At 38.7% G+C, this 27091-nt stretch overlaps 1 protein-coding gene across 3 annotated transcripts in view; it reads left to right on the plus strand.

Moving 5' to 3' along the window:
- CRACR2A (calcium release activated channel regulator 2A) overlaps nt 1–27091 on the plus strand; it is a 52834-nt gene that overhangs the window by 19279 nt on the left and 6464 nt on the right. For all 3 annotated transcript variants that reach the window (XM_023922732.2, XM_086882521.1, XM_086882519.1), the window contains exons 6-15: nt 4737–4827; nt 7371–7466; nt 12297–12484; nt 14369–14440; nt 16637–16682; nt 17500–17591; nt 18316–18640; nt 22562–22694; nt 24680–24761; nt 25710–25824. In XM_023922732.2, coding sequence (XP_023778500.2) covers nt 4737–4827; nt 7371–7466; nt 12297–12484; nt 14369–14440; nt 16637–16682; nt 17500–17591; nt 18316–18640; nt 22562–22694; nt 24680–24761; nt 25710–25824 — 1240 coding nt within the window. The remainder of the gene's footprint in view (nt 1–4736; nt 4828–7370; nt 7467–12296; nt 12485–14368; nt 14441–16636; nt 16683–17499; nt 17592–18315; nt 18641–22561; nt 22695–24679; nt 24762–25709; nt 25825–27091) is intronic.

The raw sequence follows: 27091 nt of genomic DNA on the forward strand, positions 1-27091 counted from the left end.
AGTTCTGAATTTTAGGGTCTTACAGACTGAGCAATAAAGGCAAATATTGTTGAAAAAAGCAAATTGTTGAAAATTTACTTCTTTTGTTCATTTGTTACTATTCTGAGAATGTGACAAGGCTTATGAAGAAGGAAAAAACCTAAAAATGTATGATTGTTAAAGATGATAATAATGATGATGATGATGATGATGATTATTATTATTATATTGGTAGCAGCATTTTCAGTGAAGCCCCTGTGTACGGTTTTAGCATTCAGACAGCTAGGAACAGCATATAGAGAGTTTTGCTCTCCATTTTAGACTAGAGATTGTTGACTACCATGTGTGGTGAGAGGTTTGCTCTGTGGGTTTTTTTAGTGTTTCTTTGTGAGTGTTTTTTTGGGAACTGAATGAATGTGTCTGTTTAATAGCTCTGATCAATGCAGAGGTGTACATAGAGTACATTAGCATTATCTTTTCTGGCTGATGTGAAATCTCTGCCTTGAAAGTGCGTTGGGTTTTTATGCCTTTGTAGTAAAAACATGTTTTAGCTAATTTCTTCTTTTTGTTACTCCTGATAGCACCACTGATTCCAGGATGTTGATTGTTGTTTTGTTTGTAATCAACTGCTGGAAGGAATCAGAGTAGTAATGTTGTCTTTGGTAGTAACAGTGGGGATGAATAACCTGTTTCTTTTAAACTATGTATGAATAACAGCAAAGCTCAAGACAGCACCATATAGGGGAGAAGATTAATTTGTTTTTTTAATACCCACATACTTACTAGCACTAGGACGTGTGTATCTGCAGAGACTGGCCAGGATTTACTGGGGGGGGTCACAGAAGAGAAAGGATGCTGGGTTTTGAGGTCTTATAATGTCTACTGGATTGTTCTTGATTGGTGACAATAATATGTTTTGGAAATTGAATATGAATTTTATCTTTCATCTTTCCTTCCTTCCACTTTCTTTCCTGACTCACCTCCATGAGTCATTAGGCAATAAGGCAGTCTACTCAGCTTTTGTCTCCTTTCCTGGGTGTGGGCTGTGCTTTTGTCTTCAATTGTTCCTTTTTCTTCTATCCTGGATGCCCTGAGAAGCTTCATGTCTGTGTGCTGGGGACTTCATGCCATAAGAATCTATGCTCTTCACCTGTGATGTTCTTCTCTACCTTTTTTTTGGTCTTTTCCTCTGTATCTTTCCCATCTGCACATTTTCATTCTTAAGCCTGTGTCCCATGGTCTAAGAGATCTGGGAGTTTCCTCCTCTTCTGGTTCAATAGATCCAGTAGGTTGCTGCTGTTCCTGTTTGTAGGTCCAGGCAGCAGTGAGGCTGAACATATATTCTCAATAAACAAAATGCAAGTACAGCGCACATGGCGGGCTGTGCAGGTTAACACTGCTGAAACTAGAGAGGAAAAAAAAAAAGGGGGATTTTAAATCTAAACCAAATGTGATTTTGTGGGTTTAATTGCCAGGGTAGGTTAGTTCTTCTTGATTTTTGGTATTTGTGTTCATTTTAAATGCTAGCTTAAAATTAGATGTCTTCTTAAGCATAGTAGTAGTGGTTTTTAAAGTAATAGGGTGATATACTGAGCATCCAAAAAAAGCAGAGATGAACATCAGGAAGAGAAAATAAAATCATACTTATGTGATGGGCAATTACAATTCCAGAGGAAGCCCATGGGGGCATTGCAGAGAGCTTCCTGAAATCAGCCAAAAGAGCCCTGTAAAATTGATGGGAACTAGCAGGGAGAGTAGTGAGCACGTGGCAAAGCATGATTTTTCCACTACATGGACTCTTAGTGTGTCCATGTCCCGAGTGCACTGTGGGAAGTTCTGGTCTCTGAAACACAGGAAGAGTGTAGTGGGATGAGGAAAAGTGCAGGGAATGGCAACTCAGTGGTTAAAGCAGTAGAACAGCTATTCTGAGAGAGCTATTTTTAAAAGGTCATATCTCTTGAATGAGGAGGCAACGGCTGGAGTGGAATATGACAGACCTTGTTATTCTTCAAATCCCTGGCAGTAGAACCAAGGGGCTTTTAATAAGACTGATAGGAAGTAAGCCTAAAAGAGACGAGAAAGACCTTTTTCTTCTAATAGCAGATAAAATCTTCAACTGCCATTAGCTCTGTCTGCTGCTGTGCTTTGCATTTGAAGGACAAACCTAATAAAAATGTGGGTTCTAAACAGGCAAGATAAACAAAAGGGTAAAGGGGGAGGGAAGGATGAACTGACTTCTAACTGGGCTTAGCATGGGATAGTGTCAGAATCCATCTTTGTGGAAGGAGAATCAGCATCTCAGGAGATTAGTTCACACTGTGAACAATCACTGTATTGTTTTTAAGGCGAAGGAACCATTATGACAAAATGCACAGACAGCAGTTATGAAATCAAAACAATTCACATTGCAGCTACATGAATGGGCAGAAATTAAACCCTTGTAAGTTGTTGATCCTGAATTTATCATCTGAACTTAGTGAACTCGTGCTACATTTCATCTGCTTTCGTCTCCATCTGTTTATTCTACAATGTTACTGAAAAGAGAGACTACGTTATCAAATATAGCTGAAATTATAAAATTATGTGTTAAGTAAAACTTGAAGGGGTAATCTAAAGGAATAGAAAAACATGTCACATTTTTCACATAATGATATATCTTTATTGATTCATTTGTTTTTCTCCTGAATATATGTGAAGAATATTTGCCAGCTAATGATTTATTTTGATTATGAGGGGATATTATTTTCCCCTTCTGTTTAATTTGATCAGAGATAAGAATGGAAATCCATGAATGAAATGCTTGGAGTGTATTCAGCCTGCAGAAATGGCATGTGCTTATGTGCCAGACCAACTGAAAAGATTCCTACATTCAGCAGTGCCTTCAGGATGTAGTCTTCATGGTGCTACCATATCCTTTGCTTCCAAACACATAAGAGGAAAGAAATACCTAAATCAGCAAGTTAAAACACAGGACTAAAGTTATTCTCCCTGGACACAGAAGCCCAGAAAATCTTTATGATTCCCATGGAAACACTGACTGCTGTGCAATGTGTTCTGCCTCTGCAAAGTTACAGGGCTTTTCAGCACTCAGTCTAGTGCTGGTCAAAGTGACATTATACTGCATGAATACAGTAGGTGTACGATTTTAGCATCTCTGCCATGCCTAAGTAGGTATTATTTCTCTATGAATTAGTGCAATTTGATTCCATTGATGAGCGCTAATTTAAGAAATTAGCATTTCCTTAGTTTCAAGAGTATAATTTGAGATCAGAACATGACCCATCTTTACAGTATAAGGGGAGTAAAGCAGCAAAAAGGATTTTCTGGCACTCTCTAGTTGAAATATTGGTGGCAGAGGCCCTTTTGGGGCCTGATTTTCTCACCTAGTCAGAGTTTACAGAAGTCTAAATGACAGCCATTGTTTTCCTCCAATTCTTGTAGCTTGAGAGTTGTTTATTGCTTCTGTAAATCCTGGGAAAATGTCTCACCTTTTTTTACCTCTGACCAAAAAAGCAAGCTGCCAGTGTCAGGTGTTCTGCTGTTGAAAGGGGAATAGACAGACTTGTTTCTGGTTTTACTCACTCTTCTTAGATTAGGTAAAGTTTTTGGAATTTTCTTTAAAATTGTCTTTGTTTTAAATGAGAAGAGCCTCAGTCCTTCAATAAAGGAAAATGTAGAATATGTTCAACATTAAGTAAAAAAAACAAAAACAAAAAAACCCCAGTAGACTCAAGATAAATGTTGCGACTTTTGCTACTGAGTGCTCCTTGTCTTGCTTTTGCTGATGTGAATGCCCTTGAAGATTCTGTACTTTATTTGTAACAGATGCATTATGCAGATTGCCCAAGGAACAGCTATGGCAGGAAGAATATGGGGGAATGCACAGTACTGTCAGATAAAGGTCCTAATAATCTATATAATTTTTATTTATTTTTTTTTAGGATGTCTCCTGACATCCTAAAATCCTTGATACAAAGAGATTTTTGGTTTTCAGTGTCTGGACTAATGAACATAGAATAGAATAGTAGCAGAACAAAGCAGATATCTTGTTTCCTGTCAACAGTTAAATTTTTTCTGTCCAAGCTACAGCGCTTGCTCCATGTAATCCTTCATGGATCAAACTGCTGTGATAGAAATTGCAATATTCTACTAGAAAAAAGTGAACTTTGTATGTTCTTCTTATTTTTTTCCTACAGTTCCTAGACTTTTGCGCAGCATATTTATTTCTGTTCCTTGTCTGGGCTTTTCAAATTTGTTACAGCAAAGAAGTTAGAAAGGCAGTAAGGCTGTTTTCAAGAAGGTCTTTCAAGAATTCTAGCTAATGTGTCTTAGATAGAAGTACCTCATTCAGTACCCTTGAATGGGCAACAGTGCAGGCCAAGAGTAAAAAAAAAAAAGTAAGTTGCCATGAAAATAGTTTTAACTGTCAAATTTAAGCTCTGGTAGCTTGGTATTGTCACTAGAAAACTCTCTTCCTTATACCTAAGATCTAGCAGTCATTAAAACTGCATCATGAACAGCTGCTTTGTATGGAAACCTCAGCTTTATATTAGCTTTTCAGCTATTGAAGCTTTACTTCCATGAGAAAAAAAAAAAAAAAGTGAGCTTTGCTGCACAAAAATTTCTATTTCCTTGACACCAGAACATTCTTTGGAATCTTGTGTTAAAGCAGAGATGTGGAGCTTAGCTGGTAATGTGGGCCATGACTTGAAGAAATGCTACAAAGACCCACTCAGTGTGTTTTTATCTCTTATTAGGAAAATTGCTGCTTATGATGAAGAAATTCAACATCTCTATGAGGAAATGGAACAACAAATAAAAAAGGAGAAAGAGCAGTTTCTCTTGAAAGTGAGTGTGTTATAGTGGCTATGGATTCTGCTCCCCCTTTCAGTGGTTTTAAACTCATTCTGGGTGTGAAATTAAAGCCCACAAAATGTGTTTCACAACAGAGGAAGAAAATCTTCTTTTACCTCACAGCTACTTTTATGCTGCAGTTTCAAACTTTTAGTCCCTGCAGCTTCTGTCTAAGTGACTTGTTGGATGAGGGAGCTGTGATGTCCTGTACTCAGTGGCTGGCATACAGCACTGCTGGCATTGTTTTGAAAGTGAGTTAAACTACAAACATTGTATTATTGGTGCTACTTCAGGTCCAGCTTCTGGTCACAATCAGGAAAAACACTCTGTGAGGCTGTTCAGAGCAGAACCTATCCTGTTGACTTCTGCAGTCTTTACTTTTTGGGAGGGGATAACAACAAGAGATGAATCGAGTAATGGTAATTTGTGGAACAACCACAGGTTATTTGCAAATAAACATGGGGCAGAATCTTTTGTCACTGCCATGTTGCTTCCAGAGCACCTGAAGATGAATTCCCTTTTCTTGGGAAGTCATCCTTAAATTTTCTCTGCTGTGTCCATAGTCTTGTCTTTGGATTTTTCTGTCCTGCTTTTTCTTGTAAAACAAGGAAACTAACAAGAACTTCCAGCATGCTCCAGGAAAGAGTCATCTTAGAATCATGTAGGTGGGAAGGCGACGCCTTACTTCCTAACTAGATCAGGATGCTCAGGAACTTGGCCAATTGAGTTTTGAGTATTGAAATATTGGAGGTTCCACAGCTGCTCTGGGTGGCCTGGGGCAGTCAGTCATGAGCTACTGGCTCATCCCTTTTTGTTGTCTTAGCATGAGTCATGTAAGTGAAACAAATACAGGGTTTCAGCAATATGTGATAGAAATAGTTGCCAAAATAGTGGCTATTGCCTCCATTCTCAATCAAGTATATATAAATATATCTAGACAACATAATCAAATATATCTGAAGCTTCCTTTTGTGATGTAAATATATCAAGTATTTGTTGTTTCCTGCCAACCAAAATGAGAGAAAAAGAAAAAGGGGAAAAAAAAAGGTGCCTTTTTCAGCTGTCTAAGGAATCATTCTTTTCACTTGCCTTACAGGGTAGTGAACCTGACTAAAATTTTCAAGTTTTTTTTCCATTCCAAGCTGAGAGCAGTTTTTAGTGGTGGATGAGATGAAACCTTTAAATAAAGTTTGTATGTCGGCTGAAGGATAAAAAGTATTTGCAACTTTGCCTAGCAGCAGTTTTGTGGAAAAAATAGTTTATGTGCTCTTAATAGTTCACAACTGAAGTGTTACTGAAAACCCCCAAACAAAAAATACTTTTCCATAAGCAGTGATTGTTGGATCTCCTAATTAGTTGTATATTTGAGGTTAAGCCATTTCTTTCAGGCTTTTCATGAAAGCTTCCCACTCAAGCTATTTACAGTTTAGTCAGCAGTCACACTAAGGGCTGCCAGACACTCATGAAGTATTGTTTCTTTGCATGACTAATTTGAGATCTGGGGAGATCTGACTGTTAAATTCTTTCTCTAATGCAAAGTCTTACAAAGACTTTACAGCCTGGAGAGATGCATTGATGCCATATAAAAGGGAAATTATTGTGGCTTGAATGAAGAGCAGCTCTTGAAGAATACATTTAAAGAAATTGGTAAGATGCAAATAAGTACAAAGTGTAGCTATTTACAATACTTAATACCCTGCTGACTGAATGTTACACAAAACAGGGGCAGTAAGTCTTTTTTTCAGTTGTATACATATTCTTCCCCAGAAAGACCCAGTTATCATGCATTTGACTAACCCATTACATGTACTTCTTAAGGGAAAACACTTGTAAGAACCACTGCTGTCTTGAGGGAGTTTTAATTTTTGTTTAGAGGCATTTTCCTGGGGACCTTAGAGAGTAGGAGCCTGGTTTTGGAGAAACAGGACAGATTCTCAGCTGATACAAACTACTGGAACCTGATTTTACTCAGGAGAGGGCTGACAATTTTTCTCAGTTGAGGAGTGTCAGAAGGAGTAATCCCAAATGGGACTGGAAGTTCCCAGTGACTGCAGGATACTTAGATAGTGGACAGGTTAATATAATTGCTAAGTGAAAGGCAGAGCTTGAAGCCCCAGTTGCTTTTTTATACCAGTGGAACATCTGTGAAAAGTTGTTGTTAGTTAAGGATTTCAAGTGTGGTAGTTTTTGTTTCTTTCACATCAACCTGAGTTGCTTCAGCTGGAAATAAGAAGATACGTTCTGGCTCATTGATTTAAACTGGATAATCTCCTCAGCCTCCTGCCTGAGATGTCTGCCTCCACTTTCTAGACTTGATACCTACTTTTGTGCAATCTGCACATTCTGTAACAATGACAGTTGTGGAAACTGCTGGACTACAGCAGTTTAGAGATTCACAAGTGATACCATCCCTAACCTGAGTACTACCCGTGTCTTGTTATATTCACTGTGGAAAGCTTCATCCTTCACTTGTTATTTCTCCTCCTGTAATGCAATTGTGCTGGTCTATTAATCCATTTCTTCTTGAAATTTTGCAGGATACAGAGCGGTTTCAGTCCCACAGTCAAGAGCTGGAGTGCAAGCTGCTGTCAAAAGAACAAGAACTGGAACAGTTGGTTCAAAAACAGAAAAGGGTACTAACGGTTATCCTTCAGAGTTAAAAAATAGATAGCTCTTATTTGCTGATAGGATTTTCTTTAGGTACTATTTTAGGTCCCAAAGCTGCAAGTTGGTGTGATGTGGTTCTGCCAAATTGTGACCCTCTGTTGTTTTTGTGTCATGTGCTTAAAAAAAATGTTAACTTCTATTTCTAAAGTAATTTCCTTTTATGTGGTAAAATGGAAAATAAATTAATGCTCTGGATATTCTCCCCAGGTACTAGGTTAATTTTTATGAAAATGTAGCATAATTCCACTGCCTTCAGTGTTCTAGGAGCTGGTTTAACACACAGACAGCTTAAGAGCAGAGAACAATGATTTGGCCCCTCTAGTGCACAACTCTGCTCAAAGCCTGTACCAGCTACTCATTTACTTGTTTTGGACTGATTCAGCACTATGAACTTGAAATGCTCCCTCCTGAACAACTTGCTCCTGATATATCTCTGTGATAACAGTTTTATAGCAGTGCATGTTTCCCTTGCATTGGTAACAGCTTGTCAAGTTCCCATATTAAAACCTGATGTGTTTTACTTCTAAAATGCATGGCCTGCTTGAGGCAGCAGAGAACTTGCGGTAAAGTGGCTCCAAGGTCATTGCAGGAAAGACTAGCAATAGGAAAAGGAGGTAACACTGGGATTTAAAGGGCTGAAATGGAATGCTGTAAATGCAATTCCCTCTGCAGAATATGAATATGTGGACAAAAAGAAGAAAGTTTTTCACAATGAGAACCATTAGCCATTGCAATAAGCTTCCTGGGGAAATGGTGGATTCCCTAACATTGGGCACTAAAGATTTAGCTGGGTCAACTTGCTAAACCGTGTTTTTGCCAAAAAAGGTTGGAACAGATGAACATTGAGTTGCCCTTCCAACCTGGTACTCTGTGGTTCTGTGAAGTTCAGCTGATAAGGACATAGGACTGAGCTAAAAGTCTATTCCATAGTCAAAATCAACTGTCTGATGTTAATTACCCTTGTCCAGTAACACTGTGAATAAGAATATATGTGGCTTTATGCAGGCTCTTTGCCACATTGCAGCACTATAGTGGAATAATCTTTACTTTGAAGATATCCATTGAGGCACACAGATCAGGCATTTTTAGTCTGAAACTAAATGCAAAAGTATAAGAAATTCCTTATTCTAATTTTGTAAGGATTATATTTAATATTTTCCTTTGTTTTTACTTTAAAGCTCTGTTTAAAACTTGGATGTCAACCAGTAATTCTGTAAAAACTCTTCTTGTGTTTTTTTCAAGTGTGTTTTCTAAATTTGGTATAAAACCCACAGAAGCTATTCAAAGGCTTTCACTCAATTTTAAGCCTGGTACAATCAATCAATATAGGCAACAATACCAGGAAGTCTTATCTTATGATTGTTGCCTACATTGCCATTGTCGACTATTGCCTATCTTGGAGAACATAAAACAATGTCTGTGCTATTTTTATTAGCATTATTTTTTAATCTGATTTTATGTTTTCTATTTCTATTCACTATGCAATAATAAGCAATGGCTTATTATTAATAGTATTACTGTGGTGTTTTTTGTTATTCTGTTGGTTTTTGTTTTTTTTTTTTTCTTGTTTGATTGGGTTTTTTGTTTGTTTTTTTTTTTAAATTTCTATTATTTTTCATTTCCCCTCTCCATTATGAATTTGCATGAATCACAACAAGGGTGCTTTTGAAAGACAAGATCTTCAAATACTATAAAGATTTAACTATCCCATTTTGATTTTATGGAAAGGAAACAGTGTTGGATGTATAGAATTCACAATTTCTAATGATGAGATGAGTGACATAATTTCATTCAGATGATTGATGACAACTGAAACTATTGTTATTCAACCAGCTGATTGGCCCATTTTTAATCTGATATGCAGTATTTGATGGTTATTTTTTTTCTGGTATACCAACCTAGATTATTTATTTGAGTGCTTCACTCAATGTAGTTAGAAGCACTGTTCTCTACATATATTGTTCTGATTTCTAATGATCTTCTCTGAAAACAAGTCTTGTCTTTAGTCAGATCTGTTTCTGTAATACTATGTCCCTCACTCATTTTCTGGTATTGCTTTTCATTCACTGAGATACCTATGTGTGGTTGCCTTAACCAGAGATCTCTTTTACTTTTTCCTCCTCTTCTGGCATGGAAATATACTTTGATAATTAAATCTCTTCTTGCAGACAGTAAAGGTAGCTTGATTTAATTATGACATCTATGCTTGGTTGTATGAGAGAACCTCTTGGGACCAACACAAATGCTTTTTTCCAAACTTTGCTCATAAATTTATTTTTTTTTTAATGTTTAAATTTAGAATGCAATGTAATTATATCTGTGTTGGAAATCATTAACAAAAATGTAAAAGAGAGCTTTCAAACCAGAAGAGCTCAGCATTGTTTCCTCTGACATAGCCAGAGGGATTCTCCCTTATGAAGGTTCTCTGGCTGACATTGTTCCTCAAGGGATGTAAGCTGGAACATCTCAGGAGGAGGCACCGGGGACAGAGGATATCCAGCATAACCTCTAGGGCACAGGCTCCTATGTGAGGGGAAGAAAGTAGGTGTGGACCAGGTGAGATGCAGGGGAGTTACTGGACTTCTCACATAAAATGCTAGGCTCTGTGCTGATGACAGTCACTGAAGAGCATGATCCTGGAACAGGAATGAGATGCATGAAAACACAGATGAGTAGGACTCAAGTGCTTATAACTGCCTTATGGCACTGTATAAATGTTTCATCTTTCATATGCTACTGAAATAAATAGGGAGAAAAAAATGTAAAAGCTACAGAAAGGATGCTGAACTAGTAACAAGGGATTGCATGGGGAGTGCTCAACATGTGTGTCTTTCAGGGACACTAATAAGCATCTTCAGCAACAGCTCATTTGCATTGGATAATCCCAGTTCTTTATTCAACTTAAACTTGGTTTTCCTCTCATCTTTGTCAAAAAAAGAGAATATGCACCATCAACTACCATGTCTGTGCTTGACCTGTGGAAATTGATTAATTCTCTCTGCTACTCAAATTCTCTTAGACATGTTTATGGGCCATGAGTCTTTTCCCCATCAGTTTCCATCTACCAGATGAACATAGGAGCCAATTTGCCACTCCAATAGACAGCTAGAAGCTATAGGATCTATGCCATTCTATTATCAGCTGAGCATTCACCTTATGAGTTATTTCTCTGTATTGGGACTTGCTTAGATGAATGTTTTAAAGGTAGTGTTTGGCATTTCTCAAAAGATTGTATGGGTACAGTGGAAGAAGGGAGCCTTGTATTGGTGCAAAACCATCCTTTCTCCTCTTGTTGTGTTCTGGGTTTAAGATGTTACAGTATCATTTTTCTGACAAGAGTGAGCACCAGGATTTATAGCAAGTATTTTTAGCATCAATATAGATGATTCTGGGAGCTGATGTTGGCTACCATTGCAGTTACATTTCCAGAACAGTCTCTGTGTAAGATTTCAGATGGTCATACTGTTCTCAAAGTGGGGTTTCTCTCTGCAGTTTGTTGCTCCTAAGATTTTTAAAAGTTCATCTTTGTGTGGTCACTTTTTGCTTCTCCCAAAGCCAGTCCTGTGGATGAGTCTTGTCTTAAATACCTGAAGCAGCTGGTCTTTTACTTAGAATGGATAACTTCATTCTGTTGAGGAGTGGAGGCAATATTCAGGAACTGACGTAATCTATCCATGTAAACCATTCTTGCTGAGCAGTAATCTGATGCCCAGCCACTGTTCCATGTGAAATGTGAGCCTGCTGAGGCTACAATTCAGCAAATACATTAAGCTGCTGCTGCTGCTGCTACTGCTAAGTGCTCCCACTCTACACTTGTTCCTGACTTCTCACAGTCCAGGCTAGAAAGCATTTTCTGCTTTTGTTTTTAATCTGGGCCTCATTCAAAACCAAGACTACAACAACAGCAGTGTTCTAGGGTAGGAACTGACTGGAAGAGCTGGGTGAGGACAGATTTTGGTTGGGTGAGCTCTGCTTGTTGGGATGGGCAAAATGGAAATTTTAATATTGTTATGTCTCAGATCTGAAAGATTGAAATGGTATCATTGTAATGCTCCCATTATATTTTACATCCCTTAAAATGAATACAGAAAAAAAAAAACCCCAAAAAGAAATAAAACTTTTATGTCCTAAGGTCAGCAATGCCTTCCCTAATACAAAGTTTTGCTCTGTTTAAATTTGCTCAGTTATCCAGGGAGAAGCAGGCAGAACTTCTTTATGTACCAGAAACCACGATCATCCTTGTTACTTGTTTTACAGGGAAGTTATATTTTTCCCTTGATGTACATTGCAGAGGAAATATAAAACTGAATTATAAGGCTCTAATTCACACTTCTTGGCAGATCTGTCTGAGGTGGCAAAAAGGTCACTGCTTGTTCATATTGCTTGGGGTAGGAAAGTTTATCAGCTATCAGACTTAAATCTAACAGTTTTTAGGTAGAATTCTGAATCACTCTGTGTAGGCCTGATCCTTGTGGAAAATGGTTTAAAATAGCAGTTGTGAATATCAGCTTAATGCTGCTAATCTGCTCCGTAGCACCTTTTTTTTTATGGTTTGTACTGGTGTGTTTTTGAACTGGATAAAATTCAGTCATAGAATGGAATGGCTTTGTTTTTGTGTAGCTTAATTATGTCTGTACAAAGAGCAGTGCAAGAGCACCATGGTGTTTTATTCATTTTTTGGCTTTGGTAGAAATAGCTCCCTGCTCAGCTAACCTCTAAGACCCAAATTGAAAGCCTTAAAACCAAGATGCCTCAGTCAGTTGTAATGCTTTCTGTTCTCTTTTCTTTCACCCCAGTTAGAGCATCAGTGTACACAGCTCCTCAGTGGCAAAGAAGAAACCAAAGTAGAGAACACCAAGCTGAAGCTGACTAACCAGGAGCTGCTGAGAGACCTGGAGAGAACATCCCATGAACTAAGCCTGGCTCAACAACAGCTACAGGTGCTTCAGGAGGAGGCATCAAGGCTCCACGAGGAGAAGGAAATGTAAGTGTACAGCTGCAGCAGTTCTAGTCCACTTGACTGGTGTGGCAGTGAGCCTCCACATCCTCAGAGAACCCAGTGCTGTGATTTAAACTTCTGTCATAAGCAGAAACCACCTGCAAGGCTGAGTGCAGTTCTAGCTGCTTTCCCCCATGTAATTCAACATGTTTTCTGTGGCATATCTGGCTTTTATGGAATATTTTTCTATGTGTTCAAAATATCAGTGTTCTCTCCACTGCCATTGGTTAAGGTATTTGGAATTAAAAATCCGTGGAGTGTCTTGGTTTAGAAATACCAGTGGAATTCCTTATGGAAATGTCTTACAGTTGAGGTACATGATACTTCATCCTCCTTGAAGATGAGTCTATCTGAAACTTGCTTCTCAGAATGCACTCTGCCTGTGAGATACCTAGGATCTTCTTTTTTCCTTTATCAAAAGTAAGCCTGGTAAGGCCCCAAGATGAAAATTAGCTTATCCCAATTCCCACATGGCAATTCAGAACCATAATTTTGGGGTTTCCAGTTAAAATGTTGAAGATTTCATATTCTGACTCCGAATTACCAAAAAAAAAAAAAAAAAGGAGAAATATTTATGGTTCATATTCTGAGAGATAAAAATTACCTGTGACAGATCAAGCTACCTGTCTTGCTCCAGTCTTCTGCACAAAGCAGAAGAATCACTACCCTGAAGCTGTAATTGGCAGAGATGTTCACTGAAGTCCATTTCAAATAAAATGCTCAGGGATCTGTAGAAGCCTTTCATTGCCAGTGGAGAGCACATGAATGACAGATGGACCTAGCCATTGCAGCAATGGATTATATAATTCAGAGCTGTTGCTGTCTGGCATATTTCAGGATTGAGCAGAACATTAGTTCAAATGGAACATTCTTTTTCTCTTAAACTTCATGCCTGCTAACCAAGCTCTACTTGGTTATTACTTCTTTAATTTCTCGAGGGTGTAAATAATGAACTTTGTTGATAAGTTAGTGTTAAAGAATGGCCACCATGATCTACAATTTTTAGGTTTGCATGTTTGATGTGTTTTGGAAGTAGACAGTAGAAATACTCTTCCTCAAGGTGGTTTGTTTCCTCTTTGAGGCCTCTCTTTTCAGATCCAGAGCAAAGACTATGGAATGATCTGAATTAAAAGCTACAAAGGAAATCTGCCCAGTGGTCAGACTGCTGAATAATACTACTGCACTTACAAAGCACTTTGGATTCAATAGTGGTTTATGGAATTAGAGCTCAGCCCTACTCAACTGCACCTGCAGTGTTGCTTTAAACATCTGTATCAGTCTGGTAAGACCTGAGCTGTTGAAGCAGGTGTTATGCTCAGACAGTGCACAGGAAGAACTTGGGTTTCACTGAAAGGCAAAAAAAACCATCTAAGGCCAGACACCAAATCGTGTTAAATCAAAGTAAATGGTGCTAAAATGGCTGTATAAGTGTCAGGAATTGGAAAAAAATTGTAGGCATTGTAGACGTGTGAGCCTGACATATGGTTGCTGCAGCAGGATAAGCTCTAATTTTGGATAAAATGTCACCTGTTTTTTAGTGGCCATGAGTGAGAAGTATTTCAGAAGTGTATCTTTTCTGAATGTTCCAAGTGCCATTATCAACATATATTAAGCTCTCTGGATGAAGAAATTAAAAAGCAATATTTTTTGAAAAAAGAACCTCTACTCCTTCCTCTGCTGACTTGTACTGCTGTGCTACTCTGGGCCTTATACTGAATAAACTTTATTAAAATATTAACTATTCATGCAAAATAGAATCTAAAGGTTTGAAGAAGCTGGGGTCTCAAATGTAGATACCCTTAAGGGAAGCATATTAGCAGTGCTCTTACCATGGTTAGAACAATTTTACAATTTTTTTCTCTTTTGCAGGGAGGTGTACCGGGTGACAGAAGCCTTACAGAGAGAGAAGTCAGGACTTTTGAAGCAGCTGGATTTTTTAAGGTAATGTAGATCTTCCATTCAAAAACTTCTTATATAATTCTAAAGAGGTCCATTATAGGATGAAATTATGTTGGGACATGTAGTGAGTGTAGGTGTTGAGGTGTTGACAGTGGGGTGTCACAGGAGCAGCCTCTGTGCCAGAGAGAAGCTGGGGCTGGCCTTTAACTCTGGACACAGCGCGGAACACAGTGGAGCCCCACAGCCCCAGTGGGCCTCAGGGAAAGCCTCAGTAAGAAAGGGTGGAAAACAGGGCAGCAGCTGGGAGAGAAGAGAGAAAAGAGAAAAATAGTGTATGAGAAAGCCCTTCAGACACCAAGGTCAGTGAAGAAGGGGTAGAAGGTGCTCCAGGCACTGCTGGAGCAGAGTCACTTGTAGACTGTGCAGAGTCCACACAAGAGCCAGCTCCTGGCAGGAGCTTGGTCCATGGAGAGGAGCCCATGGAGGGGCAGGTTTTCTGGCTGGGATTGTGGCCCATGGGGAACCTACACTGGAGCAGTCCATTCCTGAGAGACTATTCCTGTGGAAATAATCTGTGCTGGGTTTTGTGAAGGACTGTAACCTGTGTGAGGGAACTCACACTGGAGCAAGAAAACTGTGTGAGGAGGGAGGAGCTGCAGAGAGAAGCTGTTATGGACTGACAGCCAACCCCACTATTCCCCATTCCCTTGTGCTACTCAGGATTGGTAAGGAGGTAGAAGAGCTGAGGGTATAGAAATGAAGTTGAGCCTGAGAGGAGGGGGAATTTTGGAGAATGTGATTTTAGTTTTGTCTCTATTTCTCATCATCCTACAATGAGTCTGTTTTGTCTGTAATGGGTAGCTGGTAAGTAACCTTCTTGTCTATATTTTAGCCCACAGGCTTTCCCATTTCCCACTTATCTTCCCTTGTGTTGAGGAAGGAGAGTGAGAGAGTGGTTGGGTGTATATCTGGCAGCCAGTCAAGGTCAGCTGCCACAGGATAGTGACACAAAAATAGTAAAAATGGTTACAAAAGACTTCTGTATGCTCAGTTCTTGCATAGTGTAGAGGGCAGCACACCTGAAAGATATGCTTCATTTTGGCAACTCGGTATTGTAGGATAATCTCCTTTCCAAAAGTCAGATGTGGAACAGAACAGCATTGAACTAAGCTGATTCTGAGGCAGAAGCCTGGCTGCAGGAGCTTGCTGAAAGGCTCTGTTGCTTCTCAAGGGCTGGGAGCTGAGCCAAAATGAAGATCATTTCCCCAAAATATTTGTAAAATGATACCAAAATGTACTTAGCTATCATTCCTTTATTGATAGACTTCAAAGTTTGGAGCTGTGTTCAGACAACTGTAGCCCTCCTTTTAGTGTTCAGCAGTGTTGGGTTTTGTTTGCTCAGTGGTCAGTCAGCGTGGGCTGCAGGTTGCACATGCCCCTGGGCCTTCATTGGCTGCATTTCCTCCGGGAGGCCTCATTTTAAAGTTGCCTAAAAATTTTACTTGAGGCTTGAGGAAAGGCTCTTATTTTGCAGCGTGTGTTTTCCCTAGGCCACCCTGTGACTTGCCTGCTGCAAGTTTTGGGGACATCGGTAGAAACATCTGGCAAGAGAGGTTGTTTCCATTCACCCTGGCTGCTCAGTCTCTCCTGCAACCAGGCCAGCAACAGATGGAGACAATAGATGATGTACAAAGCAGGTGTGCTGTCAGATCTGATCAGAGCTTGCTGATTGCCTGGAGTGTCTGTTTCTTGACACTTTCATTGTTTCTGCACAAAGGATGGAAGACGGATGTTTTCCTAGGGTGACTTTTCCATGGCAGCCACAACTGCAGGCCTCAGAGGGGTATAGTTGGCCTTCCCAGCTGTCACCAGATGAAAAAGAGATGGTGTTCATTGCACCCTCTCCACACTAAGAGGTCATGTTTACTGTGAAAATCATTAAACATTCTAACTTACAGTATGTGAAGGCGTATTGACCACAACTGATTTCTGTGTGTTAAGGCATTTGTTCAGATAAAATACATAAAGAGATCCAGATCCCATCTGGCTTTAATCAGCATAGCCCTGCTGGAGAATCAATAGCTCAGACAAGGAACTGGATGAGGTGAGATTATAAATAAAGGATGATGAAAGGTTTGCACTGCCAACTGTCCAGCCTGTCTGTTAGTGTGGAGTAGAAAAGTCAGCAGTTCTAAATATTTGGCTTCAGTGCTTCTTTTGTTTGTGTTGTCTTTGCAGAGAGAGGAACAAACATCTCAAGGATGAGCGTGACATATTTTTGCAGGTAACCAACTCTTATTTTCAAACCCAGTGTTGAGAAGACACATATGAGAACAGCTTCAAAAGAAGGGGAGCAGAAGGCTGTGCAGGAGATGAACTTTTGTGCCTCTTAAATCTTGTCCTATTCTTAATTCGTATTGTCTTTTTTTCTCACTTGTAAATTGGATTTTTTTTTTAATTTGCTGAACAATTTAAAGAGCTACGTGTTCAGAATTATAAAGTGGGAACCATCTGAAGAGAGATAAATGTATTTTAGAAGAAACTATGGATGCAATCATGAAAGGATGAAATAACCTAAAAATTGAATAATTAAATTGTGTTAATTTATTCAGTCAAAAATGGGTAATATCCTGAAACATTTATACAACAGTACAAAACTGAGTACCTGTATCAGTACCTGAATACCTCTTTGGACTGGGGTAAGAGCAGATCCTATTAACTTTTTTAAGCAGCAGCAAATAACAGATTTTTAAGATGTTCTAGAAGCACTCTGGTGCAAGGAGATTAAGGCTGCTTAGTTTATATTTGCTTGTGTTCTTAGTCCTATGAGAAGCTGCTTGTGTAAAAAAATATCCATTTGATTTTTTTTTTCCATGACATTGTGCTGTTTCATTTACCAAGCAGATGCATTTTTGCAGGATCTGGAGTTCTCTGTTCCAAATGTTTATCAGTTGGAATTCTGAAGCACTTACACCTCTAGGATTTTCTTCTACATATTTTTCTTTCATTTGCATTGCATTATTTAAGTATTGGGAATGGGGGTAGTTAACCATAATGAACATCAGAAGTAAATTGGTAAGAAGTATTCTGTATTTCTGCAGAAATGCAAAACAGCTGTTCCAAAAGCCAGCTGGAAGCAAAGATCAGGGTCTATCATTGGCAAATACATAGAAGGCAAGATACTGCCTAACAGGTAGGAACTTTTTTTCATGTGTTTGAGTATGATGAGGCTTATAGAAAGATGTGGAATACTTCTTTTCTGATGCTTTTGAACTTTTCAAAGTTTTTCACACTTACCTGTCATGATAAGTTTACTATGCTCATTAAGAAATTTGAAAACGAAGAGCCAAATTTTAACATAAAACAAATGTGCTGTCTGCAAAGGCAAGAGATTTCCCCACTGTGGATGGGTGTATGCTGGGAGACAAAAAAACTTGCCCATGACTCCATGTTGATGTGGTACAATATTGAATCTCCACTTGGACTTTTTTTATCCATATTAAGCAAACTCATGTCCCTCCTATCCACTAAAGAGAGAATTAGATTGCACACAGAAAGGATCTCGCTTGGGGGTCGCTTTTATTCTTTCAGAATGGGAGTGGAAGGTGGTAAAGGAGAAAATCACAGTAGGGAAGTTTTCTTTAGCTCTTCTATTAGGTTAGAATTGATGTTAATCTAATGTTTTCCATTCTGGTTCAGGTTTCTCCTGTAAGTTATTAGCTTTCCATGATGCTTATAATTATCAATATATATCCACATGGTGTGATGAGCTGACTTTTCAGCAGACACTAGAATGACTCTCCTCTGCCTGCTGTGACTAGTCAAAAACATGAGAGATTAAATTCAGTTATTCAGATTAAATTCAGAATAAAATAAAATTATACTTTTATGATGTACTTTCTTTTTTCCCTGTCTAGCCATTCATTTGAAGAAGATGATATTTTCAGTAACTCAAAGAGAAAGAATTCTGCTGGACTGAATGGAGTTCTCTCTGAAGAACCTAATGCTGGAATCACTGGAGGAATGCCTAAAACATCACATCTCCAAAGAATAATATCAATTGAAGAAGATCACCTACCCCATCTTCTTGACAGGCTGGTTGATAAGCAGCTGAGCAGATGGACTGGAGAAGACGAAAATACTTTTGAGGCAGAAATGAATAACAAAGCCAGAGAGCAAGCAGTGGAACACTCATCATCATCTTCTAGAGAGCAGCCTGTAGGGAAGGAAACACTGTCCAATGTAAGAGGACAAAGGAGACCTCACCTTGAGCAGAGTGTGAAGTTCCGGGCCCTATGATTTAAGGAGAATGTGAAGGTCCTTGGATGCATCCAGAGGAGGGCCACAAAGTTGGTGGGAGGGCTGGAAAGTGTGTCCTCTGAGGAGTGGCTGAGGGCTCTGGGTTTGCCCAGTTTGGAAAAACAAGCTGAGGGACAACTCCCTTACTCTCTGCAGCTTCCTGAGGAGGGGAAGGGGACAGGGAGGTGCTGATCCCTTCTCCCGGAGATCCAGTGATAGGATGTGTGGGAATAGTTCAAAGCTGCCTCAGAGGAGGTGCAGACTTGACATTAGGAAGCATTTCTTTAGTGAGAGGGTGGTCAGATGCAGGAATGGGCTTCCTAGGGAGGTGGTCCATGCCACAAGTCTGTCAGTGTATAAGAGACTTTTTGATAATGCCCTTTATAACATGTTTTAACTTTTGGTCAGCCCTGAAGTGATCAGGCAGTTGGACCAGGTCACTGTAGGTCCCATCCAACTGGAACTCTTCTGTTCTCTTCTATTCTCAAGGACCTTGGATGCCATGAAGTGGTGTCAAAGGTTAATGCATTACTCCTAGTATCTAAAATTATTTAGTTTTCTGTCTTTAAGTTGAAGTATAACAAATTAAGCCATTGCATGAAGTGGGGGATGAAAATGTACTGCAGACAAATGCTGAAGGTGCAAAGAAAGGAAACAGCCTAAAGGAGTGGTGACTGCAGACAATGTGTGTATAGATTTACATTTGAAGGACTGCTTAGGGAAAGTGAAGTTAAACCTTGTAATTGATGATGCAAGATCACTGGAAGGTAGAAATTATCTTAAAAAAGAAGCAAGTATTTTTTTAAAAAAATTGGTTGTTTGGTTTTGGGTTTTTTTGGTTTGTTTTTTTTTTTGGCCACAAGGTGATATTTCTCACATTCTGATATCTTTGAGTCAGCTTTGGTAGCTGTTACAGTATCTGAGAAATAATGAGAGGAATATCATTGCTTTTTAATTATTTTTGAAAATACTTCTATTTAGCAAATTGAAATCCTATATTTTTTCAGCTATAGCTGGCATATGCATGTTAGCAATGAATTCACCATTCAGTAATAATCCTTAATGCAGTATGCTGGAAGGTACATTTCTTTGGAGTCTGAAGTTCTTTTTTGCATTGCCATTGCTTCAGAGCTAGCTGTGCTTATTTTCTAATTTTAGAATCATTGTTAAGGATTACTCATTTTTAGATTCTTGAAGCACATATTAAAAAGATTAAAGTATAGGAAAAATTGGTTTGCTTGGTCATAATTATATGGTTCTTTTAGAAGAAGCAAGCATATTTTAAAAATTATGATAGAATTATGCCATGGTTACATAATAATTTCTAAGTGGTACTTTTAATAAAACATTAAGGGTACAGAAAAGAGCTTCATATTTTGAAATTATTTAATTCAGTGCATGCTTTTTACTTGCTGTGTGACTTATTTTGTATCACTGGACTTTAGGATGACAAAAGCCAGGTAGCTCATCCTATCCAGCTAGGACAAGCCTTTGTTGCTGGCCCTGTTCCAGCAGTCATGCCTCTTGAAAGCTCATCCTCTCATCTGGGTAGGAACTAGATCTTGTTTCTCATTATAACGAGTCTGTAATGGCTTTTGTGTGACATGGAATGTATGCATTCCATGATCTTATTGCTTACTGCATGGAACTCGGGCTCCTAGCTGCTGGCATTAAGCCTTCCTAATAACCATATATTCATAGTAGTTCAGCTGCTAGTCCTGTATGATCTACTGCATCTTACAGGTGAGTAGAACCAATGCTGGCAGCAGTGCATGAGGCCAAGCAGCTGCTGTTTTATCTGGGAGCTGACAATCAGGTAGGGCATTTTTCTGAGTGGCTGTGAAGATGAAACTGCGGTTAACATTACCAGAAATGTCACTGAGAAAGCACCTGAAGGAGCCCTAAAGGGAATTAAAGCAAGATTTTCTGTCCAAAACTTCTGCATGAGATTAACTTCCTTTCCCCTCTGATCTTTCGATATGGAGTATTAACCACTATGTTTATAATCTCCCACAATATTGTTAAATGGTACAAAAGCTAGGTGTGTTACTTTACCTGGCTACTGTTTATATAAAGACTACTCAAAAGACACACCTAGGGAAGACTTTTTCAGACTGCACTGTAAACTAAAATAAATTTTCATTCCACTGCTATTCCATTTTCCCATCAGCACTATGTTGAAGCAGACTATGGAGTACCTTATCCCCTGGCATAGTGTTCACATGCAGATTTATAACCAAGTTTGATTATTAAGATTATTTTCATGACTGGACATGATACATCTCGGTGAGAAATGGCTTCTTATTGTGCTGGGAGTTGAGCTGAAGGCCTTCAGGGTCTTTGAGTCTTAGTGGTACTGGAGTGTGTGTGGCCACCAAGGACAAAGTATTTCAGGTCATGTATTCCATATATTTAGCTATGGTTCTCAGAATCACTGTGATAATACTGCCAAGCTGATGATTGTATGTTAGCTTGTTTTATTTCCCAGAGCACACAGACTAATAAGCTGGGAATGGTTTTCAGTGGGACTGAGAATGTGCTTTGTGTAAATGCATGCGTGCTGCTAGTAGTCTATAGCTGCAATGGGGTTTAGAATTTTAATAGAAAAGGAAAATAAGAAAGTTCTCTATAATTGTGGTGGGCTATAGGCCCAGCTCATGAAAGAGATATGTATTTTTTGTCCCCAAAATTTACAGTAGTGAATGAATTTTTTTTTTCCACGCAAAGGAAGACAGCAGCTCAAGCCTTTGTTGTCTGTGTTTTTTCCCCATCAAGAGAAAGTCTCTATTTCTGATTCTTTCTCTAAGACTTCTATATATTTGTAGAAAACATGTCCAAGTGTATTCAATGTCTCATTCAAAGGACTGTCAGGCAGTGAATTCAGTTCTGACATCTTCATGAAGGAAGCAGTCTCATGGATCCTGCACACTGACAGAGGGCTCTTCCCTCCTTTCCCTCCTCAAAACATATCCTCAAAACATATTAGTTTGACACTTTGGCAAACTAATGTCAGGACCATCCAAGATCTTGCTCCCCTTCTGCAGCATTGAAAACAAACTTTCTACCTCCCTGTGCCTTCATATTTACACAAAATAGAAGAGACCAGCAAGGGCACCCCCTGCAAACCAGCTGGTGCTACAGAGTGCTTCCCTAAGCAACTCCTGATCTGCATACAAAAGAATGATGACCTACTTGATAGAGAATATAAATATTTTCTCCAGCATCCACTTATCCTGCAGTAAACAGGACCTGGATAAGCAGAACAAATTGTGGTTCCTTCTGCTGAAAAAGTGAAATGACAGAAACATAGCCAAATGTTTACAGCCTGATTAACTGGTCTAATTCTCTCTCTCTTTCCTCCATGTTTCTGCCTGTAATGTTAAACAGATGTAGAAATGCAGTAATTGGATGGAAGTTCTTGGCTCTATGGTAGTAGCAGAGAAAAGAATTTGATGGCATAAGCCATTAAAAATGATGACTTTGCTTCTGTTATCTAGATGAAGATGTGCTGCTTCCTCTGTGTCACTGGTATAGGATGAAGCTACTGAGCAGAGCTGTGTGAAGTTTTATAAATTTTGATTTGTGGCCATGAACATAAACTGTTTTATTTTGTCAGTTTAATGTAAAGGTTCATATTCAGTATACTTCCAGAGCTCAGTGCAAATCACCACACTTCAGATGATCTGGAATGATGCATGGCAAACATCTGAAATGCTGAGTTATTTTAAGAAACAGAATATTGCTTCATGAGTAATGAAGAATATGATAGGATAAAATCTATTCTTTTCCCCATATCAGCCTTAAACTGGAGAGGCAACAGGATTTATAGAACAGTTGGAAGCTAATTTTTGCTCTTACTTGAAGGAGGAGAGAATAAACTCTGTCCCTGAGCGCTTATTCAAGATCATTTTTGTGGGCAATTCGAGTGTTGGAAAGACTTCGTTTTTAAGAAGATTTTGTGAAGATCGTTTTTTTCCAGGCACAGCTGCTACTGTAGGTAAGTTTAACAATATAACTATTATTATTTTTGTTCTGACAGTACTTAACATTCTCTACTGAGATCAGACCCTGTATTATAAAATGGAAACATACAGATGTTGTAAAAGTAGGACATGCAAAGTGAGTTCTCCTAAATTGGAAAGCACATAATTGATGGAGATGTTTCAGAGTAGGTTCTGTACTGAAATCCTGGCCAGCACTGAGATAAATCAGAAAATTTTTGGTGATTTCTGTGAAGGTAGAATTTCCTTGTAGATCTCACAGTTCTGAAACAGATATCTTGTCCTCTGGACTGTTCTGTACTAACAATTCCACTTTCATATCTCATTGCTATATCTCTAAGTAATCTGATTTTGTTTTAGAGAGATAGTAGAGTATCTGAATCACCTATTTGAAGATTTAGCATTATACTAATCATGAAAAAAGTATGTCAGACCTGTGTTTCCAAAGCCAAAGTTTTCAAAGCCTCCATTATTCTTACCTTGCCTGAAGGTGTAGACCAAGCTTTCAAAAGTCAGACACAAAATCAAGGTACAAAAGCTCAAGTATAGGTTATTGCAATGCAGCTGGGTTAAATTACCAGATTCCTTATGCTTAGCCTGCATTGACACCTCACTTATTCTGCAGCTTATATGAAATAAAACTTATCTACTTCAAGATTAGCTTAGTAATGTCCTAGTTTTTCACCAACTGTGTCTTCATTAACTGGAAAGGGAGCCTAGACACCTGTCTGCAGTTGTCTGTTCATATTTCCTATAGACCTAAAGGCCGTGTCCTGTCCATACTGACCTGTCATTGGCTTATACACTTCTCTACACTTTGAGCTCTTACACTGTGTGTGCAATTTTCCAGAGGAAAAACAATGAAAATAATTCAGAACTTTTTCCTCTTTTGGCTGGTCATCCAGGGTTCTTGCAAAGGAAATGGCAAGAAAGCATTTGTCATAGCTTTGATTTAGTGTTCACATCAATGGGTTTCACAGGTGAAGGCTATGGCTGGCAAGGTACAGACAATGGAAAAGTCAAGTGAACAATATGGAGAGGAGTGTTCTCAGTGAATTTCTACAGAACAGTTCAAATTTCTTCCCTTGAGGTACAGGCAGTATATACATCCTCCATACAGGTTTTTTAATTGCCTATTGAAGGAATTCAGGCATAGATGCTTCTCCATTAATGCCACTTGTAAAAATCCCATTTTTGTGGAAAATGGCCCCAGAGATATTGTTGCTGACCTACTGGGATCCCTTCTAACCTGTATTATTCAGTGATTTTCAGTGATATTCAGTGATTTTATGATACAGTTCAATGTGATACAAAAAAAAAAATAAAATGCAGGTTGTCATTAGAAGGAGGTAGTGACTGATAAATGTTTATGACTCTATTGTTATAAACATACAGAAAATAGTTACATCTTCACAGGTTAGAAGAATAGGGTGATAATTAATTTAAAAGTTTAAATAAATTAATTTTTATCTCTACTAACCTAAGTGAAGTGAGCTCATCTTCTATGTAATAAATAGGGAAAGAGATTGTCCACATGTTTAGTCTACCTGTCTTCAGCATTTATCTTAGGTTCTACTGTTCCCTGTGCCATGCCTTGTGTTTTTTCACTAACTGAAGAAAGCTCTCATGTGGTTAGCTCAGACTAAACTAACACATTTCACACAACTGATGTTATATAGTGAACTCCAGGCTAAATGGCTTAGACTGCTGTGGACTTTCAAATGGACCATTGACTCATGTTCTGTGATTTGAAAAGTGACTTACCTTGCATATTTTACAAAACTACTCTACTTCCATTCAGTATTTTATTGCTGGAGAACTTCAAGCAAATAAAAGCACTTGTCCTCTGATAGCTGGAGACTCTGGACATAATTTTTAATGCAGTGTCTATCTTTTTAGTTTTCTGGAGTTGTTGCTGGATCCAGTTTTCAAAGATCAAACAGCTTGTAAAGAGACATCTTACCTTGTGTTTGTGTTGCAGGTGTGGATTACAACGTGAGAACTGTCACAGTAGATCACACCCAGGTAGCGCTGCAGCTCTGGGACACAGCCGGCCAGGAACGGTGAGGAAGGTTCTCTTACGGTTCAGCCCTGGTAGTCAGCCCAGCTGTGGAGCTGCTCCCTCACTCCCTCATCTGCTGGGATGGAGGAGGGAATTGGAGGGATGAAAGTGGCAAAACTCCTTGTTTGAAATAAAGACCATATGATGAAATTTAACTCCATGCCTGTCAAAACCTGTATGCATTTTAAGGTCTCGCTTCATTGAATCATCTGTTTGACGATTTATTAAGTGTGGACCCAATCCTGCTTCTTGGCAGAGGAACAGATATAGGAGCATTCCTAACAGAGCCAGTGGATTCACAGTTTAGCTCATTCCCTTGCAGCACTAATGTGCTGATTTGCTGCTATGTCCACTGCCAGTCTGTAAAAAAGATTCTTAATTAAGCTCTGAAAAGTTTAGTACCGCACTATTTCTTTAGGAGGAAGTCTGATTTTAAAATGCACCTAGAATTATTTCTATAGCAGAAAATACCTTAATAGAAAAAAAAAAAGGTGTTTATTTTTTTACTAAAGCAATACCATTATAGTAGAACACCAGGTTTTTGTAAGAGTTCAGTGGTAATTTCCTTCCCCATTTCCTCACCTATTGTGTAATTTTGTGTTACTAAAAGCAAGGATGATAATGATAATCTACATGAAGCTTGGGAAGAAGGTCTCCAAAAACCTAGCTAGCTTTAGAAGAGCACTTGGGGAAGGGAAATTCCTGCTCCAAGCTTAAAATTAAAGAGGTGAGAGTAAGTGAGATATGTAGCTAATTATCTAGCCTAACCCACAATCAGTTAAAGAAGGCAGGGGGATCTTTTCCAAAAACTTCCTTTCAAAAAGTCCTTTTATTTAAATTTTTTTTCCAAATAATTTATTTGCCTTTGCATGGAGGAATTACTATAGATTTTAACTTGTCAGATTGTTGCTTCTGTTGAAGAGAGCTGTAACCAGATTCTTACTTGTAGGTACCGAAGCATTACCAAGCAGTTTTTCAGAAAAGCTGATGGTGTCATTGTGATGTATGACATAACAGCAAAAGACACATTTACAGCTGTCAAGCAGTGGTTGATAAGCATTGAGGTAACTTGACATAACTTTAAATCTAAATCCTGGTGTCATTCTCTACCTTCTTCTGAACAAGGGCTGTTAACAGGGTAAAACAGAGAGCACCTTGTTTCTTGTGCTGTCACAAACGTGTTTTTCTTGTGAGTATGGTCTGCACTGTTGCCAGTGAAGTTGTTTTTCATCTCTATTTCTGTGAAAAAAAAAAAATCATAGTTCCAGGGTTTTAAGGACTTTGAATGAGTGGTGGGAAAATCCCAGCATGAAGTGCTCTGATTTTTCATGGAGGGAGTTACACTGATGACCCCAACTGGATCACTGCTAGCACTGAAGGGTGTTTTGGATCAGTGATGGTGGTCTGGTGATCACTGATGATCACTAGCTCTTTGATAAGTGTGTAGGAAAATAGGCTAAACTGTGAACATAAGCCATAAACTTAGAACTATGTAATCTACATTAGCCCTGTGAAACTGCCTCATGAAAGACAGTTCACTTTCCTGGGGATCATCCTTTCAACCACTTGAAAAGAAAATTGTAGTCCATGCCACTGAGTGACATCAGTTAACAAAAAAATTAAAACACATTAAGAGCGTAAGCAACAGAATTTGCCAGTGGCCAGGACAAAGAGTAAAAATAAAACTGGCAGCTGCCACAAAGGGCTGACTTGTAGCAAGAATGAAGTGTGACTTCCTGTTTGCGCACTGAAAAAGTAAGGGCAAAATCAATATGCAAAGATCATTTAGTCGGATTTTATTGAGCATGTGCTCTAGTATAACACATTGTTTTCCAGAATAACCAAGAGGTGTCTTTGGAAGTTCAGATTAGGACTCAGTCATTTAAATGCCTCCAAACAGTCCTAGCTATTCCAGATATGAGTAGCCTTACTGAAATACTATCAGCATGCATTTGGGAAGAACAGGGCCTTGCTAATTATATGATCTTAATAAGTCAGTGGCATGTTTTAATTCAGTATGGTAAAAGCTAGAGGAGCACTGCTGATTTTGATTCAGAAAAATTGAATATTGTGGTCAAAACTTTTTCCCAAGCTGTAATAGTTCACTCTTCTAATTTTGTTTGCTAAGTTGGACATACTGCCAAATCCATTTACTGCTGTAGCATTCAGCCCACCTAATGAAAGCACTCACTGTGATAATTATAACCCTTTTTAGAATGAATTTTGATTTCTGTCTATTCTGTGTATTTTGGGAACCTATTCTGTGTATTTCTTCACTATTTCATGTAATTCATTTGGCATAATAGTACCCAGGTCTTGCCATTATTTTTC

This window comes from Cyanistes caeruleus, chromosome 3, assembly GCF_971803275.1.
Source record: "Cyanistes caeruleus chromosome 3, bCyaCae1.hap1.1, whole genome shotgun sequence".
Classification (NCBI taxonomy): Eukaryota; Metazoa; Chordata; class Aves; order Passeriformes; family Paridae; genus Cyanistes; species Cyanistes caeruleus.